The sequence below is a fragment of the Notolabrus celidotus genome, chromosome 12, assembly GCF_009762535.1.
Source record: "Notolabrus celidotus isolate fNotCel1 chromosome 12, fNotCel1.pri, whole genome shotgun sequence".
NCBI lineage: Eukaryota > Metazoa > Chordata > Actinopteri > Labriformes > Labridae > Notolabrus > Notolabrus celidotus.
In genome coordinates this window covers 17,769,364-17,794,276 of record NC_048283.1, presented here as the reverse complement: position 1 = coordinate 17,794,276, position 24,913 = coordinate 17,769,364, and the positions used below count along the sequence as shown (strand labels likewise).

General features: G+C 40.8%; 1 protein-coding gene across 1 annotated transcript; it reads left to right on the top strand.

Annotated features, from left to right (window-relative positions):
* Window positions 1-16,370: 16,370 nt before the first annotated feature.
* Window positions 16,371-24,531, top strand: glipr2l (GLI pathogenesis-related 2, like). The gene is made up of 5 exons (XM_034697788.1): window positions 16,371-16,760; window positions 18,589-18,697; window positions 20,092-20,195; window positions 20,640-20,717; window positions 23,489-24,531. Exons 1-5 carry the CDS (start codon window positions 16,748-16,750, stop codon window positions 23,653-23,655), a joined length of 471 nt encoding a protein of 156 aa, XP_034553679.1. The 5' UTR covers window positions 16,371-16,747; the 3' UTR covers window positions 23,656-24,531.
* Window positions 24,532-24,913: the final 382 nt, after the last annotated feature.

Genomic DNA, 24,913 nt, shown 5'->3' with positions numbered 1-24,913 from the left:
CAGTCAAAGCTTCTAAGTAAAATCAAATTTGCAGCTGTTTTTGCAGGACTATATATTTTGTTTTACCAGGTAAGCTACTGGTCAAACCCATGGCCCTGAGTAACCACACATGGCGTTGACCAATCATTTGGCTTCCATTACACACTGGCATTTCCTCCATAGTTTCTTTTGCAACTTGTACTACATGACCAGTGAAGCTGTCAGGAAATTGCCAAGCCACACAAGTGCCAGGTCCCTATGGCTGCATCATCATGTTTGCAGTTTGTGATCAATCGGCTGCCTTCAAGAAAGATGTTCCTCTGCTGGCAGGGTGGTGGATGTAGCCACTAAGGCAGTTGTACTTGAGGCTTACAGCAGAGTGGGCAGGAATCTCCATTTGGCAGCCCATGACTCAAGCCTCCTAACCTGTTTTTATCCCCTGCCTGCGAAAATGAAATTACAGCAGTTAATTTTTTCCTGCTCTTGATGTTCTGCATTTGGGTCAAACACGCTCTTGACATGGCAGGTGAAAGTTTACACACTTAATTTTGACTGCTGATGGGTCTGAGAAAAGGTCGAAAGGACAAACATGCATTAAGACCGGCATCTGCACAGTGCATTTAGTTGCACAGAGTTTAAATTCTGCCATATACTGTATGTTTGAAGTTAAGAGCCTTTTATTTACTTTTTCTTTATTTGTCTATTTCTTTGCATCTGTTGATTGTACTGAACTGAGTTTCTTTGAATCCAAAGTCCTTGAAAATCATTTTGAACAAGCTATAGTCATTTATTTGTTTAATATTTAGCCATGAAGAAAAAGATGGACTAGAAACATTGCTCAGAAACCTTTCAATCATGGGGCCATTACAATAACATTTAAGTGACAGAGTTCCTCATCGCTTCAGTAAAATTGACATCATCATTTAATATGACAGAGTAATTAACTTTGAAAAGCAGCCCCTCACACTCTGTAACTCCAAAGCACCAACCACATTCATCCTGTAAAACTTCTTCTTTCTAGAAAATGCCTCGCCTAACTTTCAACAAAAGCTGTGGAGGAGAAACACGATAGAAACCACACATTTTTTAACTATTTTGCTGTTTCAGAGAATTCATTTTCCCTGAGTCTTCTTCTTCTTACATTTTTTAGCTGTTATGTCTGCAGAGCTGATATTTTACTCTGACCTTTTCACTCATTCTTACATCTTAAAGGCCCTAAAATTGTAGTTTCTGCAGTCAGCTCTTTATCATGAGCAGTATGATCCAGCTATGCTTGCTAGTTTCTAAGCATAGCTGAGCAAAGCTTAGATTATAGCCTCAGTATGGGGCTCTTGCTTATACTGCTACACCAAGCAGCACCCTGTGTGAAAGATTTCTGTATAGTTTTTGTCCTCCTCTGGTTTGAAGAAGGTAGTAAAGGGTCACATACTTTGATGCAATTATCAGGGTATTGCAGCTTCTGCAGCAGAATTTGTGGAAGCTGTGGAGTTATTTTGGCTTCTGTCAAGAAATAATCAAACCAAACACACTCGTGGATCCAATGCATTTCACATGATTTTCTATCAAGTAATGAAAATCCTTGCTTGTTTCTTATTCTGTCACATTGTTGTGTAGGCATACATGTCATGGGCTTTATGTTTACAGCCTCAGCTTTCAAATCTTCACTGATAAAGATCTGGACATCAGGAAAATTATATTTTGTGAAACTTTTATGGAGTGCAGCTGCAGCAGAAGTTGGCAGCACAGTAGCAAACTGAGTCATAAAGCAAAAATATGGCACACTAGAAGAGTAACCAGGCATTTGATGGTGCTAATACACTAACTAATAAAATAGAACTCTGCAGGATATTGCTGTAAGAGTGTAACATACGAGTGTCAGGATGGATTAACTTTGCAAGCTTTGCTTCATATAGATCATTTATAGATTGAGCTTAGTCTTAGTATTACATAATGCCTTTTGCAAACAGTTACAACAGACTTATTCTATTTTTTGTAACTCTTTACATTTTGCACAATAATTACACACAAAAAAAGGAGGTGAAACTGATTCAACTGGAAACAGCATGCTCGGATCAGCGCTTTTTCACCAGACATGTGCAAGATCCATTGTGGTTCACTGAGTCATCCGTTACTGTCAAATCAGAAAAAAAGAGGAAAGATTCCAGTCAAACTATTAAGGGCACACTGAGAGTTAAGCTCTAAACTTAACATTTTGTAATAAACTCTGTGATAAAAAAACTTCCTCTGGCTGTAACTCAGCAGTGCCTGGCATGCATCCTTCAAGCACCTGGGGACATTTCAGACTCCAGTGAGCTGTAGAAGAAAAACTTCACTTCCTCTGTGTCTAATGTAATCTGCCCTCCCTTTCCTTTTTTAATCACTCCATTCACTCCTGTATCTGTGTTTTTTTCTCACCATTTTACTCCCCCTCTCTGCCCCTACAACATCAAATCCCACTCTGGAACAGAGGTCCTGATGGTACTGAATTTATAATTCATCTGCATGACCACACATTGTTGAATATTTTACTCTGACGGTCATGTATAATTAGAGTCGACTCCGTGTCAAACCGTCACTCTAGTGGCCCTGTCTCTGGTAGTTTTTCCACACAACCCTCTAGGCCTTAAAAAAGAAAAAAAAAAGAAAAATCCTCAGCAGTGTGGGCTGCTTGTTCCTCCATCAGGGTGGCAGTGGATTGCTCAATTAATGTCAATCGTTCCCATCATTCACACCTGGTCCCGCCTCCAATGTAACGCATAACAACTCACAATTACCGACTTAAAATTGTGTTGCAGGGAGCAGACATCCGAGGAATGCATAGTGTGGTGTTTAGGAAATGAGATAAAGCAAGCGGTAATGATCCTCATGAGTGTGGTAATGAGACTTAATGGGAGTTAATGGGGTTACAGTGATCAGGAGTGCAGAGAGACCCCAGGTTAATACAGCTACTAACAGGACAGAGACTAAGAGAGGGGGGTATACACAAACGCACATACAAACGCATATATACATGCACACTGAGCCAATAAAAGGTCTTTCTGTGTTCTCATAGCACGCTGAAATTATTAGATTGTTATAACTATCCTCAGTTTAAGAATTCTACATGAGGTTTCTTGAAGGTTCCCGTCTTTGATTCCCTTGTCCTATCTACTGTTAGGGTTATACAAGCAGTGTGTGTGTGTGTGTGTGTGGCGTGTGTGTGTGTACGTGAGTGAGTGTGTGTGTGCGTGCGTGCGTGCGTGTGTATGTGTGTGTGTGCATGTGTATGGCAGAGACAGTGTGTTCTTTCAAGTCTTCTGTGCTTAGCAGCAGTTAATGAGATCAGGGTGAGTGTTACCTGTGAAGAGACCTTTGATGAAATATGTTCAGAAAAAGAAGGGGGGAGGATGGGGGGTTCGCAGAGAATGAGATGGGAGGAGAGAGCAGGGAGGAGGGAAGGGGGGTTGGGGGTTGATATATAGAGATGGCTTGGAGAAAATAGAGAGGATATAGAGGGGATAACGGTGAAAAAGAGAGGGAGCAAGCGCAGGTAGAGCGAGGGAATGTGACAGAGAGCAGAAGGGGAGACATTCATTTTTAATCAAGAGGAAAAGTCAGCTTCACTGCAAAGAGAAAGGCAGATAAATGACGCCCGCACACACCCACAGACCCACACTGCAGACACACCTATGAACAGAACATATTCGCACAAGCCTTAAGCAAACACACACACAGCATCAGACAGTTAATAGCAAAACATATTTAGTCCTCGTAGCTTTGTTTATTTGACTGGAGTGCACTGAATTTTTATAAAGCCCATGAGGGAATATTTGGATTATAGTTTTTCCTTCATCATAATCAGACTCAAATCCTCCTTTTTAACTCTAATACTTTAATTCTAATTACTCCACACAGGCTTCAGTGAGCTAAAGACTGGGAGGGTCTTTATCCCTTAGGAGAGAAGAAGGGAGAGACCGGAGGAGACAAAGGCAGACAGACAGAACCAGAAAACAGCGGAGAAGAGAGACAGTGTAAAAAAACAGGGAGTTAAAAGGAAAAATAGGAACTAAACGAGAAATAGTACCGCCTTGCTCAACACTAAATGACAGGAGCAGACATGCCCAGTTTAAGTAACTGAGAGGCACATTTTATTTCATAAGGTGCATGCCAGAAAAACTGGAGGCACAACATGCCTCTTAAAAATCAGCCGGTCAGGTTGGGTTGGAGAGGAACACACTAAAATAAAGCTTGCTTTTACAGTCTCTGCTTAACAAAAATTACCCTGTAGCTCAGACACACAAGTGACATTTTAATAATACCTACTAGAAAATTAAGATTTGCATTAATCTGAATATTCAGAATAAAATTATGTCATTCCAAAAGCAATGCAGCAGGGTTTCACGTTTTATTCGGCTTCCAATTGAAAGCATTTTTGCCATGTTGACGACATGCAAACCCCAAAAGGGCATATTTATGTGGGAAAAGTAAGGTATATTGTATAGTGAACAGGTGGTTCTACAAATTAGAATCCCAACAAGGTGAGCTGGATTCCTCTGCCTTTCCTTGCCAGCAGGTTCTTATCACTCTCTTTGTGGGGAAAATGAACATTAAACTAACCATTTCAATTCACTGTGATGTGGATACATTAGCCTGCTCATTTGTTATAAGTTACATCAAACTGAACATTTCCATTGAAGATAAATTAGGACAAGAGGAACAGGACTTCTGCAGGACTATATGTTGACTTTTCTTTTTTTTTTGTGATCAATTTTTTATTAGCCTATATATAGAGAGAGAGTACAGGAGAGGGATTATGTCCATTGCTGATGTCAGATAAAGGATAAGGAAGCAGAGACCAAAAGAAACAGGCGAACATGAAATACATTTTCTCTCTGTAGGAACGCCATAGCACCAATGACAAACACAGGTAGGCAAAAGAAAATTAGAAATAAAAACAAGAACAAACAAAAAACAAACACACAAACAGACACCCCCCCACACACACACCACCACCACCACCACCACCACTCCACCCCATCCCATAGCAACAACTTCAGAGTATTAATGGTATCAAGCCAACTTGTCACATTATTGGTTTTAGCTTCATGCATTTCTGCTGCCCAACATTGCATGCTGGCATGTTGACTTTTCTGTCCTCATTCAGCTCTCCTTCTTTTCAGAAATTTGCGGTTCACAAAGCTTTAAACATAAATGAGGCAAATGTCACAACTTTCAACATGGCTGCTAGAATCAACTCCTTCCAATGATTATCCTTTCCATGGGTTGATTTGATATGATGAGTGTGATCAGGTTCTCCCTTGTAATGCTTTTGCTAATGAGAATTTATTGCTGTTACTGTCATAAACAGAAACAATCTACCACAGTGTCAGTCTTGGTTACAACAAAAGGGAAACATTTTTCATTGAACCACTCAATCAAAGATTAAATTAATCTTTAATTGAGTTTTTGGAGAACTTAAAACTGAGCAGAATTAAATGCATTACAAAAAAGGAAGTAACACATGGAAGATATCTACATAATGTAACTTGGACTTTTTCTGATCAGGGGATCAATGTCAGCTACCTTTCATGCAGAACTCAAAGTGGATCCTTTCAGAAATCTTTAATCTCAAACTGACACAAAATGTTCTCAGTCATTTAGTCATGATCTGCTTGATCTCTGCTGTATTGTGTGATAGTTTGTTTCTTGCATTTTTGTCTCCTTTTTACTTGACTTGAACTTTATTTATATTGTTATTTTTATGTATTTTCAAGGCAAAGGAAATTAGCTTAGGTTTTAAATGTCTAGTGTGTGTGGCATCAGTTTACATGCTTCAAACTTGTCCCCACACTACTTAAAGCTCATGTGAGGGGATGATTCACAGCACGATGAAGAAACAGACTTTTGAAAAAACGATGCCACAACAAATATCAACGGGGGGAAAGATTTCACTGTTTAAAGACTAAGGATGAGATTTTGTCCATATGGCAAAATCACAGGAGCTTTAAATTTTGATATAAGTCAATTTTCAAAGTCTGTTTTTTGGCCTTTTTTTGCCAATATTGATAGGACCGCTCACAGGAGGCAGGAAATGTAAAAAAAAAAAGAAAAAAAAGTAGAGAATATGAGATGACAAGCAGTAATGGGTCTAGGCCGGAAGTCTAGCCAGTGACTGCTACCAGGATAAACAGGTGCCCCTTAAAAATAGTATTTAAAGGTGACATATCATGCAAAATTGACTTTTTAATGGTTCTCTACCTGAAATATGTGTCCCTGGCATGTCTACAAACCCCCCGAGAATGAAAAAAATCCATTCTACCCCTGTTCTGATTTCTACACCTTTCTGTAAATGTGTGTGAAACGAGCCGTTTCAGACTTCCGTGTTTTTGTTACGTAACAACAATATCCGGTCTGTCACGGAGTCAGAGCTCGGAGTTTGTTCAGCCCATAGACTGTATAAAATAATACTGAATCCCTCCCCCGTTTTTCATTACCTGCACAAATGTGTGCTAACAAGGAGCTTAGGAGGGAGGCATGCTAGTTGTAGGCTGTCTTAATAAACACAAAGGTCGGTTTTACTCCCCACGTCTGCAGATTTGAAGATATAGTGGATGATTTTTATTTGTCATGGATAAGTGCTAGCGCTAATTAGCATAGCCACATAGCTATATGTTCATAGCTGTAGCTGTAGCTGTAGCTGTAGCTGTAGCTGTAGCTGTAGCTGTGTACCAAGACACACGTCGACATACTGACAAATAAAACAACAAGAAACACTAAATCTGTGACCAATCGTTCAGAAAGGTCCTGCTACAGGTGCCTCTCCGTCAGGATCAGATTCAGAGGGTTGAAGTAACGCGATCTCTGAGCAGCCGTGTATATTCTGCCAACATGTAAACATTAGATCAACGTGCTGGAGAGCCGAGGCACATCCACTTCCGGAGGGGGCGTGGTCAGAGGGAAAACAGAGTGTTCTGATGAGGACTGAAGAAGAGGACTTTTCAGGCATGCCAAAATCTGATTTCAAAGTGTTTTTTTGAGCTTAAACTTTAAAGACATGTTTTGGGGAACTCTTAGACCAATATATATTGATGAAAAAAGCGTGATATGTCACCTTTAAAACAACATTTTCATGTACAGGTACGTCACCAGTGTTGCAAGCATGTTTACTCCTGTTTTTTTTTCTTCACAAGCTATTAAATAACCCAAACCGGTCCCACTGCTGCAAGCAATAGAAAAACACTTGCTAAGTACGAGCACATTACCAGCTAAGTCTCTTTCACCTGTAGCTTCAGCAGTATTTAAATGATTGCCCCCAGGTGCTGCCAACCTGTACAGACTACAGACAGATGCTCAGCGGGATCTAATTAACACTTTACTGACCACCGGCCCAATGGGATTCCAGTTCAAAACCAGTTTGAAGATGAAAAAATGAAACAGGATGTTTCACTGTCCCTGGGGAATGCTCTCGCTCTACCCCTCTCTCACTCTCTCGCCCATTCCCAAGTGTTATCTCTATCGTTTTCCACATTGGCCACTTTCATCCAGCTCCCAGAGCTGAGGAGATACACAACACACAGGGGAAGACATGCACACACATACACACGTACACACACACACAAAAGTTAAAAACGCACTGAGTAGAGGAAGAAGCTGATACGAGAGAGAGCTGCACACACACAAACACACACACATACAGGTATATATATACAGACACAGTGGGTCCTATTTCAGGATGCTGTCAGCAGGGGGACAGAGGCTAGAGGAAACACAGGATGAATTCTCCTCTGCCTCATTCCATCACACCGCCATGACACCCCTATTTACCTCCCCCATCTATCTCGACACCGACTGTCTGCCACCGTGTCTTGCCGGTGTGTGTGTGTCCAGTATTGTGTGTGTGGGTGTGCATGGATGCTGCTGCACATGTGCTGTGTGGGTGTGTCTGGGCATGTGAGAGCCTAAGTGTATCAGCACATTCACAGAGGTGGACACTGTATATTATGCTTGATGGTGTTGGAACTTGCTGTGCAGCCCATCATGGTTTGACAGAAACTTTGTGGCATCTTTTTTTTTAGGGGGGGGATGTTTGAAACGATCCGTCCCACAGGAGAGACATAGGAAGTTTCTTCATTAAAGTTTGCACTGGTGCCAGTCCCGAGGTTTCCCAAGCAATCACTCTGCCTGATTCCTTCTTAACTCTGTTTCAATTTTATTTTTCTTGTCATCTCTTCAGCCTTGCGAGTGTCCCCCTCCCCAAACCCCCCCCCACACCCCAGTCTCCATCCGATGGCTCTGCTTCACACCCCATATGTCCTCCCTGCGAATATGAGAGAGCCACTTTCATTGGGGGGAACGAAAGTGTTCTATCCAATTCCCCAACCTCATTTTGGCTCTGAAAGAAATGGTCCCTTTCTTTATATCTCTCACACATTCACACACACACATACACACAAAAACGGTCCCTACCGTGCTGTCCTTCTACTCCCCAAGGCTATGGTCATGCATTTTTGCTTCATATTGCATTTTTTTTTGTTTGTTCGCTCCTGCTTTCAATGATCCATGACCACGAGAAGCAAGGGAACACACAGTGTGAGCAAATAAAATTGATATTAACAGCACAGACATGCAGAATTGAAATGGTCACTGTTTCTATCCTTCACAGAAATTCTTGCCATGCTTCTGAGAGCAAACAGAAACATGTTTAATTTCTGCTCCTTTATGCTTGTTCTGTTTCTTTATAGAGTGGCAGGTTTACTCTGTGACTTCATTATTAAGAAAATACACACTCACACTGAAGGACACAGTGTGAGTCACAAACGTTCCCGTGGCGACTATACTCACACACCTGAACCTCGTCCGTGTCCTTCATGTAAATTTTACAATGTGGTAATTAACAGTGACTCTTTCATATTTTCTTTATCCACCCATGCAGCACCCGGAATGAATCTTACACGTTGAATGGAGTCATACATACAATACATACCTATTAAGCAAGCAAGAGTTCTTCTTCATCTCTAATCATCAGTAAGGAAACACATCTGCTCCTTTTATTCATTAATTTTCTCCAATTCTTTTTTCTGTGTTTCAAGGAGACAGTCAAGCAGCATTCAGCAGACTAACATATAAATACACTTTCACATACACTGAATAAAAACCATCGCCTACTTCCCATTTAACACACAGATATTTCCTTAAATGTGCACTGATGCGTGTGTGAAAATCAAGTCTGATCTGAGGGTACTATTTTCACCATTAAATATTCATTAACACGTGATATTCAAATACCTCAAGGACATACGTATGAGTTTCCAAAAGTGCTTACTTATGCCGTAATGCAGTTTAAGATGTAATTCCTGCCGGGTTTGCAGCAGTCGAATTGATTAAATTTCAGTCCACAAACTGGCTTCATAATATTCACAGTCTGTTCATCATGACAGATTTAAAACCACAGGGTGACAAATTGTTGTTCACAGGACAGGGCTTACACCAGGGTATATTGATGTGCATAATGCAAGCTTGAATATGCATTCGAACAGATTGCCAGTGCTGACCACAAGCAAAAAGTACCTCTCCCATCCTCGTCTTTGTATTAATAAGTAGGTGACAGCTGTAATTTATTCTTATGTGTGCAGAAATGTGTGTGTGTGTGTGTGTGTGTGTGTGTGTGTGTGTGTGTGTGTGTGTGTGTGTGTGTGTGTGTGTGTGTGTGTGTGTGTGTGTGTGTGTGTGTGTGTGTGTGTGTGTGTGTGTGTGTGTGTGTGTGTGTGCTTGACAGCCTGCTGATGGGCTAACATGTTTTTCCCAGACAGCCTATCCTACTGCTCCGTCTCGCCAGAGCAATGGAGTCCTCCTCAGCATTGCAAACGAAGCACCTAGACAATTGCGCACACACACACACACACACACACACACACACACACACACACACACACTCATAAATACAAACTCGCACATGCCTATCAGCAATTCATATTTAACAGACAGCTTTGTTAAGTTGACCCACCGCAGCTTAGCGTTCCCAAGGCAAGGTCAGAAAATATTACTTATCAATGAAAACACAGCAGCACAATAAGTCAAAGAGGCATCATCAAGAAATACTAAATTAGCTTTCTGCCCTGTCCAGCCACAAACGCTGCCCCAGATGCTGAGAAAAGCGCCACAGGGAGCCCATGCATAAAGCTCGAGGGTGGTTAGTTATTTTCAGAAGCAATAATTAGCCTCTATAGTGTCAAGAATCCTCCCTGGCTCGGCAAATAACAATTTGTATGACAACTATTAAAAGGCATTAAATCAGCTTGAAGAGCTTATTAGTTATACTACTTGGACATAGCTATTTAAATTTGAATATACATAACAAGAGTGAGGACAGGAGGAATAAAGAGGGGAAGAAAAAGGGAGTAGATCTAAATGTAAGCCAGGATTACAGGGACAGAGAGGGCAAGGAGAAATGTGGACATTTTGCACAAATAGGTACATGGCAGTTCTGAAAGGCTTTTATTTCCTGACCATTCTCTAGAAAGTTTCCAGACAAACCTAAGTAATTGGTTGAAAATTATAGGGGAGATGGAGATAAAGTTCTGAGAAAACTACCCAAGTAGAGTAGTAAGGGATTTCCAGAGTCATTTCCTCAAGAGAATGCTCCTTTTAACCAAGCAAATGAACATTTATATGGATTTCCTATTGGGAATGTATTTATTGTGGTCTGTATTCAACTGATTAATTTAATTAAACCACTCTTTTTAAACCAGTCAAGCACCCTTGTTTTTTTTATGTCTCCATAGAATTAGCACATAACTGCATATTTCCTTTATGTTGCCAATTCCAGTCTCACAATCCCAAAATAAATTGTGACAATTCTCTTTCATTCTTTTTTTTTTACCAACGATGGAGAGACTATTGACACTAAAGAGAGTGGCTCTTTTTGTCCACGGATGGATGCATGAAAACCTCTCGTGTGTTATGAGATAATAACAACCATCAAAACATAACATGTCAATCAAAGTCAAGGGCAAACAACTCCCTCACTGTTACAAACATCATCGTCATCAATCTTTCACTTCTCCTCCTGTTCCCATCTCTCTTCTCTTGTCAGGTCAGGGTACGGTTCAACACACACTTTATGGGAACATGCATAAATGCATGCTTGCATGTGTGTGTGAATGTGTATGTGTGTCTGTATTAGAATGAGGATGTGAGGATAATTTAATTATGGCGCAGATAGAGTGGGTTACAGAGGTTAATATCCTGCATGCACTCTGCTCCTCTCCGGACACAGTAATTGCTTTAAGCACATTAGAAACTTTATTGACTGCGATGGCCTTTTAAGACATTACATTTCTGCTGCTTAGTGTCAGACAGGAGTCGTCCAGCCTGTGTACTGTCTCTGCCTCCTTCTATCTCCGTCTTCCTTCCTCTCCTTACCCTCCCAGCATGCCCTCTGCTCGCCCTGTCACTCCTTCCTCTCTGCATGTGTCTGCCTGTTTAATTGAAGGCTCCGTAAATATGATGAGATTTGTACAGCGCCTCATCCGTAGAGACGGCTTGATGAGGTTTGATTGGCAGGTGATTAACTCCTCTTAACCCGCAGAATCATTTGTCCTCGGTGGAACAGTTTCACTAATGACACCATAAAAAGGCTTCTTGATGTGTCAAATTCTGGAGCGGAGAGCTTCCCACAACTCCTTGGAAGAAAGTACAGCCCCCTTCACTCTCTTTCTCTAGGCTGCTCAGATCAATCCTCTCAGCACTCCTTCCGTAGATCTCGCCATTTTCAGTCAACTAGACCCCTTAATGAGGATGGAGGTGAATGGAAGGAGTTATTAAAAAGTCCTCACCTTCCTCCTGGGAGTGCTAAAGAGAAATTATGTGCAACTAAGTGCACTTACAGCCCCAGTAAGAGTTATTTCACATTTCTGTTGCCGTAAATCTACATTCACTTCAGTCACGACAGGGGTGGAAAATTATTCCTGGCCCAGAAAGAATTTGGTGTTCCTTTCTTTTTATGAGGGATCCGCTGGAAGATTTTCATTAGGGGCTTCAGGTGAGGGAAAAAATGAAAATTACAGATCGTTGGGGAAAGAGGAGGGGATGGTAGACAGAGGGAGAGTAATGAGAGAGAGAGGAGAAGGGAAGAACGATGTCGCAGCTGACAAGGGAGGGGAGCCAAGCAATAAGTACAGCACATATAGCCAATGTGCAGAGATAAATGATGTAATATCTGCATGGATCGATGTCTGTACTGTCCCTCTAAAAGGGGCTCTCTCTATAAATTACTTCACCATCCCTCCCCCTTAAAAGTACACGCACATGCACACGGAAATACACACAGTGACACCACAGATGCACACAAATCCACACACTACACAGTCATCTCAATTAGTAAGAATGAAGATGTATGGCTATAAAGTCTCTGTGTCTCACGACCGCTATGTAAATGTCTTCTTGCAGCTGTCCGGTCCCATCACTGTGCAGATGGTAGGAGGAGGCAGGGAGGAAATCAATTTGTTAAGATAGCACTATCCAGCTAATGAGAAATCAAGTGGCTTGACTTTTCACATGAATCCCATCATGTCCACTCATATTATGAAACTAAGATGTCATTAGTTGCACTTAGTATGACTAATAGTCCAGCAGAGGCCTTGTTCAGTGTCTTTGCTAACAGTCCCACCTTGTGGCAAATGAGATTACTACACTTAAAATGTAAGAAGGTGTCCTGCAGACAAATTTAAACTTTTAACATTAGTTTCTTTTAAAACTGAGATACAACAGAAATGTGTCTTTGTGATGAGACTCCAGCAAAAGTAATATGATATAAAATTATACATGACTAATTCCAGGTGTGGTCAGGAAAGACTTCCTCCTATAGCTGAAAGACAAAAAGACAAAAAGAAAGATAAGATGAGAGACAGAGAATGCTAATTTTTAGCTGTTCATTTCTGCAGCACTGCACTGAAAGTATGGCCTTCATATATTTGAGATATGTTTGAAGACTTAATAATTAAGAAAGTAACGAACCCATGGGCTGATGACTGGCATGATGTCACAAAATCTTTGGGTTCATTTATCTAGCAACCAAAACTGACAGGTAATTAAATATTAATCACAAAACTTTATTACGCACACACATACATGTCTACGTCCCAACAGGGGACTAACACACTAAACTGACGGAGAGGGGACATCCGTTTTAGGTCATAAAAAATAAAGTTAATTTGCAGAAACAGTAGGCTTGTGTTAAATGTACTCATCAAGCTGTAGGACTATGTGACTTAAAGCTACTGTGAGAAATGTTGGCTTGTGCTAAATCTGGCGCCCCCTGTGGGCACATGAGTACCTGTCCTTTCTTTGCTGATTTTGTGTAAGTGTAAGTCACATTTTTCAACAAAAAACTTCCATCCAGGTTCAGTTTTACAGGGGCACTGGCCCCTGTTGGTCCCTCCCTAGAACCGCCACTGGGAGTAAGTATAACACAAGCAAGGATGTAAACACGGGGGGGAACAAGGTTGGTTAGTAGCACAAACTGCTTCAGTTCCACTCCCACACTTGTGCTGACATGCAGTGTGAGAGGAAATCCTCAGGGTTTCTAGAAGCAGGTTTTTTTTTTTATCGTCGCCTACAGCTACAGCTGCAATGTCACCAGTACCATCATCATCATGAAAATCCTTGTTAACACCAGTACCATTCTCAGAATCATTATGAATGTCGATGTCAATAAGATCATCACTGGCATCAATATCATGAAGTGTGTAGGTGTTCATGAAAGAGCAGAGTCTTGAGCTTCTCTTGAAGGTGGAAAGGAACTCTGCAGGTCAAATGGAGTGTGGTTATTCATTCCACCAGGGACTAGAGAAGATGAGTCTGACTTGTGAGTCACAGCCCTACTATCATGGGAGTACCATGTGCCTTTCATTGGCGGGTGGGAATGTGGACCCAGATGAGGGAGTCCAGGTAGGCAGGGCTTGTTTTAGTTGCTGTTGCAAGCAAGCAACAGGGTTTTGAATTTGAGAGAGGGAAAGAAAAGGGAATGACGTGCTGTTCTGGGTTTGTTGAACACCAGTTGAGCTGCTGCATTCTGGATCCTCTGCAGAGGTTTGAATGTGCATGCAGGGAGGCCTGCCACTAAGGAGTTGTAGTAGTCAAGGTGTGGTATCACAAAAGCCTGTACTATGAGTTGTGTTGCGTGCTCTGACACATAGGGTGATGATGAACAGGGGGAATCTGCACCACCCAACACCCAGACTATACCTTATGACCCTTAGGCTCTGGGCGGAGTTAGTGGGTATATGTTCGGTTGGTCAAAAATTGAGGGGCCAGAGTGCAGCTGAGCCCTTGAGACCTCATCCACAGTCAGAGGAGAAGTCTGACACCAACCTGATAACAGCTGTTTCAGGCATCAATAATAACAATATGGAAATTATCTCTTTGTCACAGCTGGTCGTGTTTGATTTGTAGGTCAGAGAGACACAGTATACATTTCAGGCTGTTTCATAACCGGATAAAAACACCACACAGAAGTTACAATATCATTTTGGGATTTTGTTTGGAAAATTTGGACCTCTGGTTTCAGGTAATTACAAAACAATATCAAAATAATGTTACTCTTGAAGCCTTTAACCACAATTTAGCATGATGATTTTGGTGTTTAATTTTGCTTTCAAATTTGAATGATAAATCAGATCCACATTTGTGCGTTTGAGCAATGTAACACACACACACACCATCAATCATGTACAGGCATAAATAGCAGTGTTTCAGTCAGTGTGAATGTCTGTAACCACGCTGTGTTCCTCTGTACAACATAATTTGATAGATACGTTTCCTTCTTTGCTTCTCTATGATGTTTGGAACGATGTGTCATCAGTTCAGACAGGGATTATCTGGCTGTGTGTGTGTGTGTGTGTGTGTGTGTGTGTGTGTGTGTGTGTGTGTGTGTGTGTGTGTGTGTGTGTGTGTTTGGGGGAGTTGATTCACTATATGATAGCTGATGAATACATCAAATGCTTATTGTTTGGTCTCTTTTGAAGCTCTCTGATACTGCACACTGGCATTCAGCTTAATGTGAGTCACTTATCAAGCTGTCTTAGATGATGAGGAGGATTTATTGATTTCACAACGTGAATCGTTGGATCAGTTGCCAAGACAGTAGAAATTACATAATGTGGCAAGACAGATGACTCAACGAAACACTAAGTTCACAGTCATGCTAAAAGTTCTGTGTTCTCACTGATAAATCCAACAAAGTGACATCTGGCAGGTATTATTTGAGGCATCTATGTCAGTGTTAGTGTGCTTAGATTAAAACACTGCCTAAAACAGAGGCTGATGGAATCTGATTTATTTCTTTATTTTAGGGATGTGATGATAAAACAGTGTTTCAGTCATACTGAAACTCAGACCACATTTTGGTAATAAAGTTAAATTCATAGGATCATCATCCAGGGGATCATGAATGCCTGTACTAAATGTCAGAACAGCATGCCTTTATCTATATTAACAAAGTAATTGCATTCTTTCATTGATCTTTTTTATTCCAACCAAACACGCTGTGAAAAAGTGACATTTAGAACTCAGAGATCAGCCAGCCTCAGCATTCCTCTGTATCATTGTATACAACTTCATCAGAACACTTTGGTGCTGACACAATGAAGTCTTATTGATTTAACGGGTGTAACAAAAGGTCATTCTTTATATGAGCGGTAGCCTGTACTCCAGCAGGAGGGAAAATCTCAACAGCTGAGTTATGAGATGCACAGTAAAAAATGAGGTAATCCATTTTGAGCTTCTGTTGCACACCGTTCCTGGCTTTGTTGAAGGAGGTGTCACATATTTTTTGAATTGATAAATATCCCATACAAGAAATACCATTAAAGCACAGAGGGAAGCATACCTCACATAGACTTAACAAATAGCAGAAACCCTCTCTGCAGCATGATGAATGGTGATTCCGTCTCTCCCTGGGTGTCAACTCTAGTGAGTAAACAGTTTAATCATTGCTTTTCCTGCAGGATGGAGGTAAAGGAATCCCTCTTTTACAATTGGTTGTGTTTGAGGGCAACTTATTGATCTGGAAGTTACTAAAGTAAGTGAAAGATGAAGATGGGAAATCCCCTGTTAAGTTTTTTATGAGTGAAGCAGTTTCAAGCTTAAGTGAAAGTGAAAGGGTGTTCAGAAAAGTGGGACAGCAACAAAAATAGACTTTAGGGTCATGTTTAGTGTGTACAGTGAGGCTGGTGGGTGTGACAGAGTTTGCTATTGTGCTCAAAATGCTGCATCATGGCCATGTGGATTGTGAGGAAAGCCATTGTCCGGGTAACAGTTTCTAGGAGTAACATTCTCCATGACTACAAAATGACTGAATTCAAGAATCCACACTGGAGCCATATAAGGACATTTGTCTCACAAAGATGATGTCATCAACAACTGCTGGGGCTCCCCTTTCATTTGTAGGAATGGGCTGCTAAGACAGAGTGGGTGTGTGCACAGGGCATGCAGACAGACAGATAGCAGGGTGTGTTGTGTGTGGTGGTTAAATGAAGTGAAAGAAAACAGGAGGAAGAAGAATGTTGCGTAACACTCAGAGAAATTGCTAAAAGGGAACTTTGAACAACTGCTGCAAATTAACGGTGGATTTAAAGGAACTGATGGAAATAAATGCATTAGCAGCTGTTTGAAAGTATCAGCATTTGGCAGGACTCACAGAGGAGAGGGAGAGAAGAGAGACAGAGAAAAAGAAAACAGGAAAGGTGAAAGGCTGCTTTCAATCTAACTGAAGGCTTCCTGGGTCAGCACCATGGGAAAGTCAGGTAAGTGGAAACTGTACCCTGAAGATTTTCACTCTGATTGTAGCAATTTGGCCTGAGTGAGAACTTTGCTCCCATGAAACTTTGTGTTTATATGGATGTGCTTTTTACTGTTTATGTTTTTTCCTATCTCAGAGAAAAAGGGGTAAATACATACAAAGTTACTGAATAATTGTTGTATTCTCTTAGCCTTAGCTTAGACTCATGTTGAAGTGTGCAGAGTAGAGCAGGTCTGTTAATTGTGTTACATTGTGTGGCTGTTTCAATGTGCCTATTGTCCGAGCGCTCAAGAGATTGTATGACGTATGGATAGGCCAGTGAGTGATAGGCACCAGGCATTGGGGAGGGTGGGGGCTGCTGATGTTTTCTGCTCAATCATTTGTCACTGAATTGTGTTCACTGTCTGAGGTCAGTCTGCCTTCAGGTGGTATTCACTTCCTTGGGGTTCCAAAGTCTGCCTGAACTTGAAAAAGCTGACGAGACAAAGGAGAATGCAGACAACTAATTTTCCTGTTCCCCTTTTAAATATGTTTTATTAGGATTAGTGTTAAAGGTATGGTAGGGTATGGTAGGGTGGTGTAGGGTAGGGTAGGGGGGTAGGGTATGGTAGGGTGGTGTAGGGTATTGCAGGGTAGGAAAGGTTAGGGTAGGGTAGGGTGGGGTGGGATAGGGTAGTGCAGGTAGGGTAGGGTAATGCAAAGTAGGATACAGTAGTTTAGGGTAGGGTAGGCTTGGGTGGCATAGGGTAGGGCAGGGTAGGTTAGGGTGGCATAGGGTAGGGTAGAATAGGGTAGGGTGGGGTAGGTTGGTGTAGGGTAGGGTAGGGTAGGCTTGGGTGGTGTAGGGTTAGGGTAGCTTAGGGTAGGGTAGTGTTGTGTAGGGTAGGGTGGAGTAGGTTAGGGTAGGGCAGGGTTGGGTATGGTGGGGTAGGGTAGGCTTGGGTGGCGTGGGGATAGGGTAGGGTAAGGTAGGGTAGGGTAAGGTAGGGTAAGGTAGGGTTGTGTAGGGTAGGGTAGTTCAAGTTTAGCATGGCTGCAGTTCATCATGTTAAGTAGATTGATAACCTTGGAAAGAGACAGAAATGAAAAATAAACAGGTTAAACATATATTCAATATATCATATCTAAAATTGCAACATCAGCATTAAAAAAATCCCCCCTTTAACATGTTTTCTTAGAATTAGTGTTAAAGGTAGGGTAGGGTGGGGGTAGGGTAGGGTAGGGCAGGGCAGGGTTAGGGTAGGGTCGGATGGCGTAGGGTTAGGGTACGGCAGGGTAGGGTAGGGTAGGGTAGGGTAGGTAAAGTTCAACATGGCTGCAGTTCATCATGTTAAGTTAAGTAGATTGATAACCTTGGAAAAAGACAAAAATGAAAAATAAACAGGTTGAAAGATATCTGCTGCTTTTTTTTCCTTTATTTTTATGGCACAATCAAATAAAATAGATCACATTTCCATTTATAATAATTACATTCGTTCCAATAAAGTGTAAAAACATAAAGAAATTTGATTTATCATTATATAAATCTGAAAAGCAATTGAACATTTCCAAGAAAATAACCAGTAACTCCAAAACATAATAAATGAACCACAATTTAACATACAGTAGGTTAACATTGTGCTGCCTAGCTTACTCCATTTCATTAAGATTACTAAATGCCCTAACATAATCAAATTAAGTTCAAACCACTTAAAAAAAAACATTTAAAAAGAAAACAGTTTCTTACATATGAGCTTGATTTTCCTTCTCCTAACCTTTACGTTTCATCATTACATTTCCTTTCTGTCTCTGGTTGTCTCACCCTCCCTGTCTCTGTCCTGTCTGTCTCTCAGCCTCAAAGCAGTTTGCAGATGAGGTGCTGCAGTGCCATAATGAGTTCAGGAGGAAGCACCAGGCTCCTCCACTGAAGCTGAGCAGCAAGTTGAGCAAAGAGGCAACCCGGTGGGTGAATGCACACACAGATCAAATTAGAAACCTAATTAGTGAGGACCTTGCATACCAGTCATTGCCACAGTGCTCTGGATTGCAGTGACAGTTCCAGAGTGGCCTGTCAAACCAAATAACTGCAAAGTATAATACCTCATTGAGGATCATAGTTTGTTTTCATTGTGATACCTCGTTGTGTTGACAATTTATTTTTACTAATTGCAGCTAAATGATTAATGCAAAAACAAAAACCATTTATTCTGCTCAGTGAATGAAAACAGGACGATTTCTGCAAGGGAGCAAAGCAGCCACATTTAGAGTCTAAATGACCTTTCATCTGATCATGCCTGATACAGAAATGTACAGTTACAAGAAAATATAGATGAGGGGAAAAAACACGTTTATTTCTTAATTGATTTTGATAAATGGTGATTTCATCTCCTCATTTGTACCAACTGGTGTTACTAAGAGCACTTAGCAGTTAGATAAAGGAGGCCGGTAAAGGCATCATCTGCTAATTTACAGCTAATATTTCAGCAACAGTATGTCCAAAAAGTTTAAGTACTAAACATAATCCAACAAATGAAGTAATAATGCTGGAGCTTAAGTTTATCTCCTCTTCTAAAAAGCAGCTGTTACTCTTATGATGACAGCCACACCTTTTAACCATGTTATGAGAGTAAATAAGATGACGTGGCCTTCACATTATCACCATAAAGGCTTTGCAGCATCCACAATAATCAGCTACTATCAAACCAAGAAGTTGACCCTTGCAGTTACAGTCTTTAAATGAGATGTAATAAATTATATCACTTTTTTAAAAAAAAATTATTTAACCTTTATTTATCCAGATGAGTCCCATTGAGATCAAGACCTCATTTACAAGGGCGACCTGGCCATGAGGTCAGCAGCACACGTCAAACTAAATAGCACAACTCTACAGCATGGAGCATATATACAGACAGTATGTAGAAGCAATCAATAATTTAAAAGTGCAATTTAGGGAAAATCTTGATAAAAAAAAACAGCAGATAAGCATGATTCATTTCCATAGAGATAAACATTGCGACATCTTAATTAGACTGTGGAATTACTGCACAAGCTCCATAAGGTTGTTTGACCAGTTCTCATATCAACCCTAATACTGAAAGCTGTTTGACAAGCTGTTTTCAGTGCCTACACTGAATATTTACACAAGATACAAGCTCTGTGGAGAGGATTTTTGTACTGTTTACTTAAATAGTGAAGGCTTCTGGGAAAGCTACAACTTGAGAGCTGAGGAGTTTTACAATACACACAACCACACAAGGCAGCTACCCTTTCAGTGCCAGGGTAGATCATGTAGCAGAGTTGATAGTAGAGAAGCCTGTTTCAGCAGAGTCATCCATGACTTTCCTTTTCTGTTATAGTTATTCTGAGAGTCTGGCCAGCACACGGATCCTGAAACACAGTGTGGAGTCCAGCAGGGGGAGCTGTGGAGAGAACCTGGCATGGGCCTCTTATGACCAATCAGGTAAAATATATACAGTCAGCACAAACATGCACTTAAACTGATTGAATGGTATTTTACATACTTGTGGTCCTTCTGAGATATTTATACACACATGTATTAAGAAACATCCCTCCATAGATACACTACTTTAGTACATAAGGCCCCTTAAAGCAGCTTAAAGTGAACAGCTGGGATCCATTTCCCCTCTACTTTCCCACTGTATTTGAGACACCATGACTCACTACAGAAATATGTTGGCGCAGGACAGCATGATTCATAAAAATCTCCCACAGTGCAGCACTGGGTGACAAAAAGAGCAGCACTGTGAACATGTGTCAGAATAACATGTGAAGTTCTAGAGTGCAGACTTCCTACTTTGCTGTCAGTCTGATCAGTGAGTGCACGACTGACTTGAATGTCATCTGAGTTGAAGTTGAGTTTACACTTTGTCATTTGCACGTACAGGAAAGGATGTGACAGACCGCTGGTATGATGAAGTGAAACAGTATAACTTCAACCGTCCTGGATTCTCTTCTGGCACCGGTGAGATTTACTCACTCTGTCTGTCTGTCTGTCTGTCTGTCTGTCTCACTTTCTGTTTCAGTCAGCTGAAACCTTCTCAGCTCTACAATATATCAAAATGGTTAAAACATTTTTTAAAGCACTTCAAAACATTAAAATCTGGGGGCATTTGTCTAATTTCTATAGTTAAGATATTATATTACACTTAAAGATTTTGACTGGTAATTAAACAGACTGAAAATGACATTTAAGCCTCTTTATCACCTTCAAAAGCAAACAACTACTAACATCGACAGTTTAAATTTGTAGTTTTTAATAATTCTAATTACAGTGAGAGAGTAAAGCCCAAGATCCACAGGATGCGTCGCGTTACGTTACGGCTGCGCCGCGCACGTCGCAGCAAATAGGTTCCCATTCAAGTCAATGCTCTAGAGTCCACAGGGCGCGCTGCGGCGCATCTCAGCTCCGTCTCTGGAGCGTTCCGCCGCGCCGCTCTGCCAGAGATACGCGGGGAGTCTATTTTCGCCGCTCCCCGCGCCCAGCACGCGTCAATCGACACAGAAATGATCGAACTATCCCGGAAGTCAGGCACGAGGATCGTATGCAACATCCGCTCACTTTCAAAATAAACACCATGTGCAAACACAAGATCGTAAATTTCACCACTTCTTCAACATTACGTCATAACCTGTGGCATCGGGCCAGACGTCAGTCTCAAAAGATATCAGACACCATGGACGAGGAAAAGTTTATACTGTGTTGTTCTCGCGCGTTTTGGAGTTCTCGAGGGATCTTGAGTTTCCTGCTCCGGAGTGCGCGCCGCTCCAAACACGCATCCTATGGACCAGGGCGAAAGCCCCGGGACGGAGCAGAGCCGTGTCGCAGCCGTAACGCGGCGCACACGCATCCTGTGGACTCCCCGAGTAAGAGTTGAGTCACGGCAACTAAAGAAACTTTTTGTTCACATTTTCCAAAGCAAATAGTCACAGTAAGTGATATATGAAGAGTTCATTTGCAAAAACAGATATCTCCGTTTTTATACATTTTCAAAAAACATATTTCCTTTTAATAAAATGTCTTAATAAAGTTACATTTTTAAGATACAGCTAATTAGTAATGTCATTTTGACTTAGTAAAAGCCACCCAACTTCAATTATAATACCTAAAACTAGTAGTACAAAAAAATTGTTTTTGAAACATTTTTTTTAATTTTCATAAAAGTGAGTTATCTGTTTTTGCAAATGCACTCTTCATATTTCACTGTAAAAAAAAGCAGGATGATTTTTACTGCTAGAAAACAATGCTAACGTGTGTACAGGACAAAATCAGTAAAGATATAAGGGGTACTGCTTTGTCCAAAGAGGGGTCCCAAAACAGACACACACAAACAGAAAGTTCCTTACATCAGCTTTAATGGAAGCCACACTGACTTGACAAGTCCAGGTATGAATCTAAAATAAGTATTACATGATGTTTCGAGAAATGCTTTGAGAAAGTTTTGCTGACTGTATTGGCAGCGATTTTACTCAAGGCAAACAATATATACCTTATTTTTGGTTTGTAATATCTTAAAATATGATTAATCTTGGGGATGGGTATTTCAAGTAAAAATTGTAGTCAATAGTCACTGAGAAATAATACATGGTTATTTGAATACCCCCCTTATGTGCATATGCTGACATGTGGAGAGACAGACCCATTTCTGTACTTAGATGTTGTAGATATTCTAGTTAGATTTATATGCAAATTCGATCTAAATATGCTTATTTTATCTGTTAGAGTTTGCATTTGATCTTACTTTTTTAAGTCCCACTCAAAAGTCTTTGATGGCTGCAGAGTCAGCAGGTCAGTGAGATAGGAGGGGGCCAGGTAATGGAGGGCTTTGTAAGTGAGGAGGAGTTTGGACTGAATGCGTTGGGGGACAGGCAGCTTGTAATAATAAAGATGTGACTCTCTGGTATTTTTAGTCTGACACTCAATATCCTAAATGTCAGTCAATCACTCATCAGCGGTTTGTTGAAACCAAAATACTGTTGATCATTACACGAAGAGAAAATACGTTTTAGATTTTTTTATTATGATGATTTAAAATTAGTTTTTTTCCGTTTAGCCTAAATGTAAAAACATTCATCCATCATCAGTGGTAAAGAAATAACATTCTCACTTGCTATGACAAATTATATCAAGCACTTAACTTTCCATCTCCTCGCCCTATTTTCTCTCAGCTTTTTTCTCCAAATCATTTCTTAATGCATTCATCTCAGTGAATGTTTTTCTGGACTTGTTTTTCAATTTTTTATGACTTTTCTTGTCGTCAGTGTCTTTTTCCCAGTTTCACATTTACCCTGCATGGTTAAGGTAGCTGCTTTTCCTGTGCTGATGTCAGACCTCAGTCAGAGTGCCACTTTATGACTCAGTGCTCAGCTGCAGGGAAACTGAGGGAATCACAGCCCTCAATTTCTCCTCAGATCATGACATTTTCAGTCTGCCTTAATTCCTTCAGATGCTTTAACGGTTTCTAATAATCTCAGACTTTATTTAATTTAATAATATACACACTGATCCATATAAAGTTTCCTGACAGAGAAAATAGAGAAACAGTGTTCAGGAAGTGAGTGAGAGAGGAATGTAGAGCCCCTTAACTCTAAATATTTACAGGAGCTGTAGTCCATTAGCACTAAGCTTCAGTCATATCCAACAGTCTGCTTTTGTCATTCTGTTTCTGTCTTTGAATGCTTTCTTTTTCATAAATTCCTTTGTATTTATATGTCCCTTTTCCCTCACCATACTAGGTCATTTCACAGCAATGGTGTGGAAGAGCACTACAAAGCTGGGTGTCGGTAAGGCCACGGCATCAGACGGTTCTTCCTTTGTGGTGGCCAGATACTCCCCTGCTGGGAACATCACTAACCAGGGACACTTTGAGAACAATGTCCTCCCTGCTAAAACCACTACCTAAAGAAGTCTGAATGCCCAACTCTTGACTCAAGCCAGAGGGCATTTGTTCATTTTTCAGAAGAGTCTGAAGTTATCCGCCTGCACTGATGTGCAGGATCCTCAGGAGACCATGCCTTGTACTTTCCTTGTAGAGAGAGCTCTCTTGTATGGATTTTAAGAGATGAAACACTCAGGCTCAAAGTATGCGCTTGTATTTTGAAAATGGCCCACTTAAGAAGCAGTGTTTAAAATGAAAGACCCCTTACTGTTTCACATTATTAACCAAACTCTTCCATGGTCGTTTTAACTGCCTCTGACAGTATTTAATCATTAATAACATTACTTCCCTCTTTCACACACTGAAAACAGTTAACACCTATGTGTTTCACATCTCTATGTGTGTTAGAATGAGAACTGGGTCAGCGACAGTGACAGGATTAACACATTGACATGTGAAGTCATTGCTTGTGATGTGGAGGTGATTGTTGTTGTCATCACTTGTCAAAACAGAACCCTGCAGTCGGTGTGATGTGTTTTCAAGTGTAACAGGTTTTATATCATGAAGCTGAAATGTATATGGCATCTGCTGGCAATCTCCTGTGCCAACTGTATTGTGTGATGTTATAAGAGAGAGAGAGAGAGAGAGAGAGAGAGAGAGAGAGAGAGAGAGAGAGAGAGAGAGAGAGAGAGAGAGAGAGGCAGAAAACAACGGGAGTTCAATTTCATAATGGTACTTTTTTTCTAAAAATCTGAGTCTTGCACAGTAGGCATGTTTAACTTTATGGAGTCTGACTAATGTAAGAGCATATGGACAATGTAGGTTGTTGAAAATGTGAACAATGATTGACGACTAATTGTTGTTGTTTAGTTTGTATTAAAAGCCTGGTTTGGAAACTGATTTTGAAGTCCAAAGTATTACTTGCATATCTGTAAACCCTGCTTCTCCAAACACTGCCTCTGAAAAACACTAAAGCTATCATATGAACTTGTAATGCAGCCACGCAGCTTACTTGCAATGTTGCTTCACAAGTTCACCAAAAGTTCTGATTTTGCCTTACACAATTGATCACCTCTTTTGTCCTTGTATTTTGATCTCATAAGAAAGATATTTTTTCCCAAGAAGACTATTAAAGGGGTACTTCAGGTTTGTTAAAGTGGGGCTGTAGGAGGTATGAGGTCAGCTCAGCCCCTTTGCTAAGATACAGGCCACATTTGTTTCTCCACCTGGAGCACACTGATCAGCTAATTGGGCTTGCAGGCTTAAAAAGAGAAAAAAATAC

What these genes read in the sequence shown, in the direction of transcription:
- glipr2l (XM_034697788.1), top strand. An exon ending in TTGAGCAAAGAGGCAACCCG is followed by an intron (nt 18,698 to 20,091) that starts GTGGGTGAATGC and finishes TTTCTGTTATAG; the next exon opens with TTATTCTGAGAGTCTGGCCA. An exon ending in TGGATTCTCTTCTGGCACCG is followed by an intron (nt 20,718 to 23,488) that starts GTGAGATTTACT and finishes TCACCATACTAG; the next exon opens with GTCATTTCACAGCAATGGTG.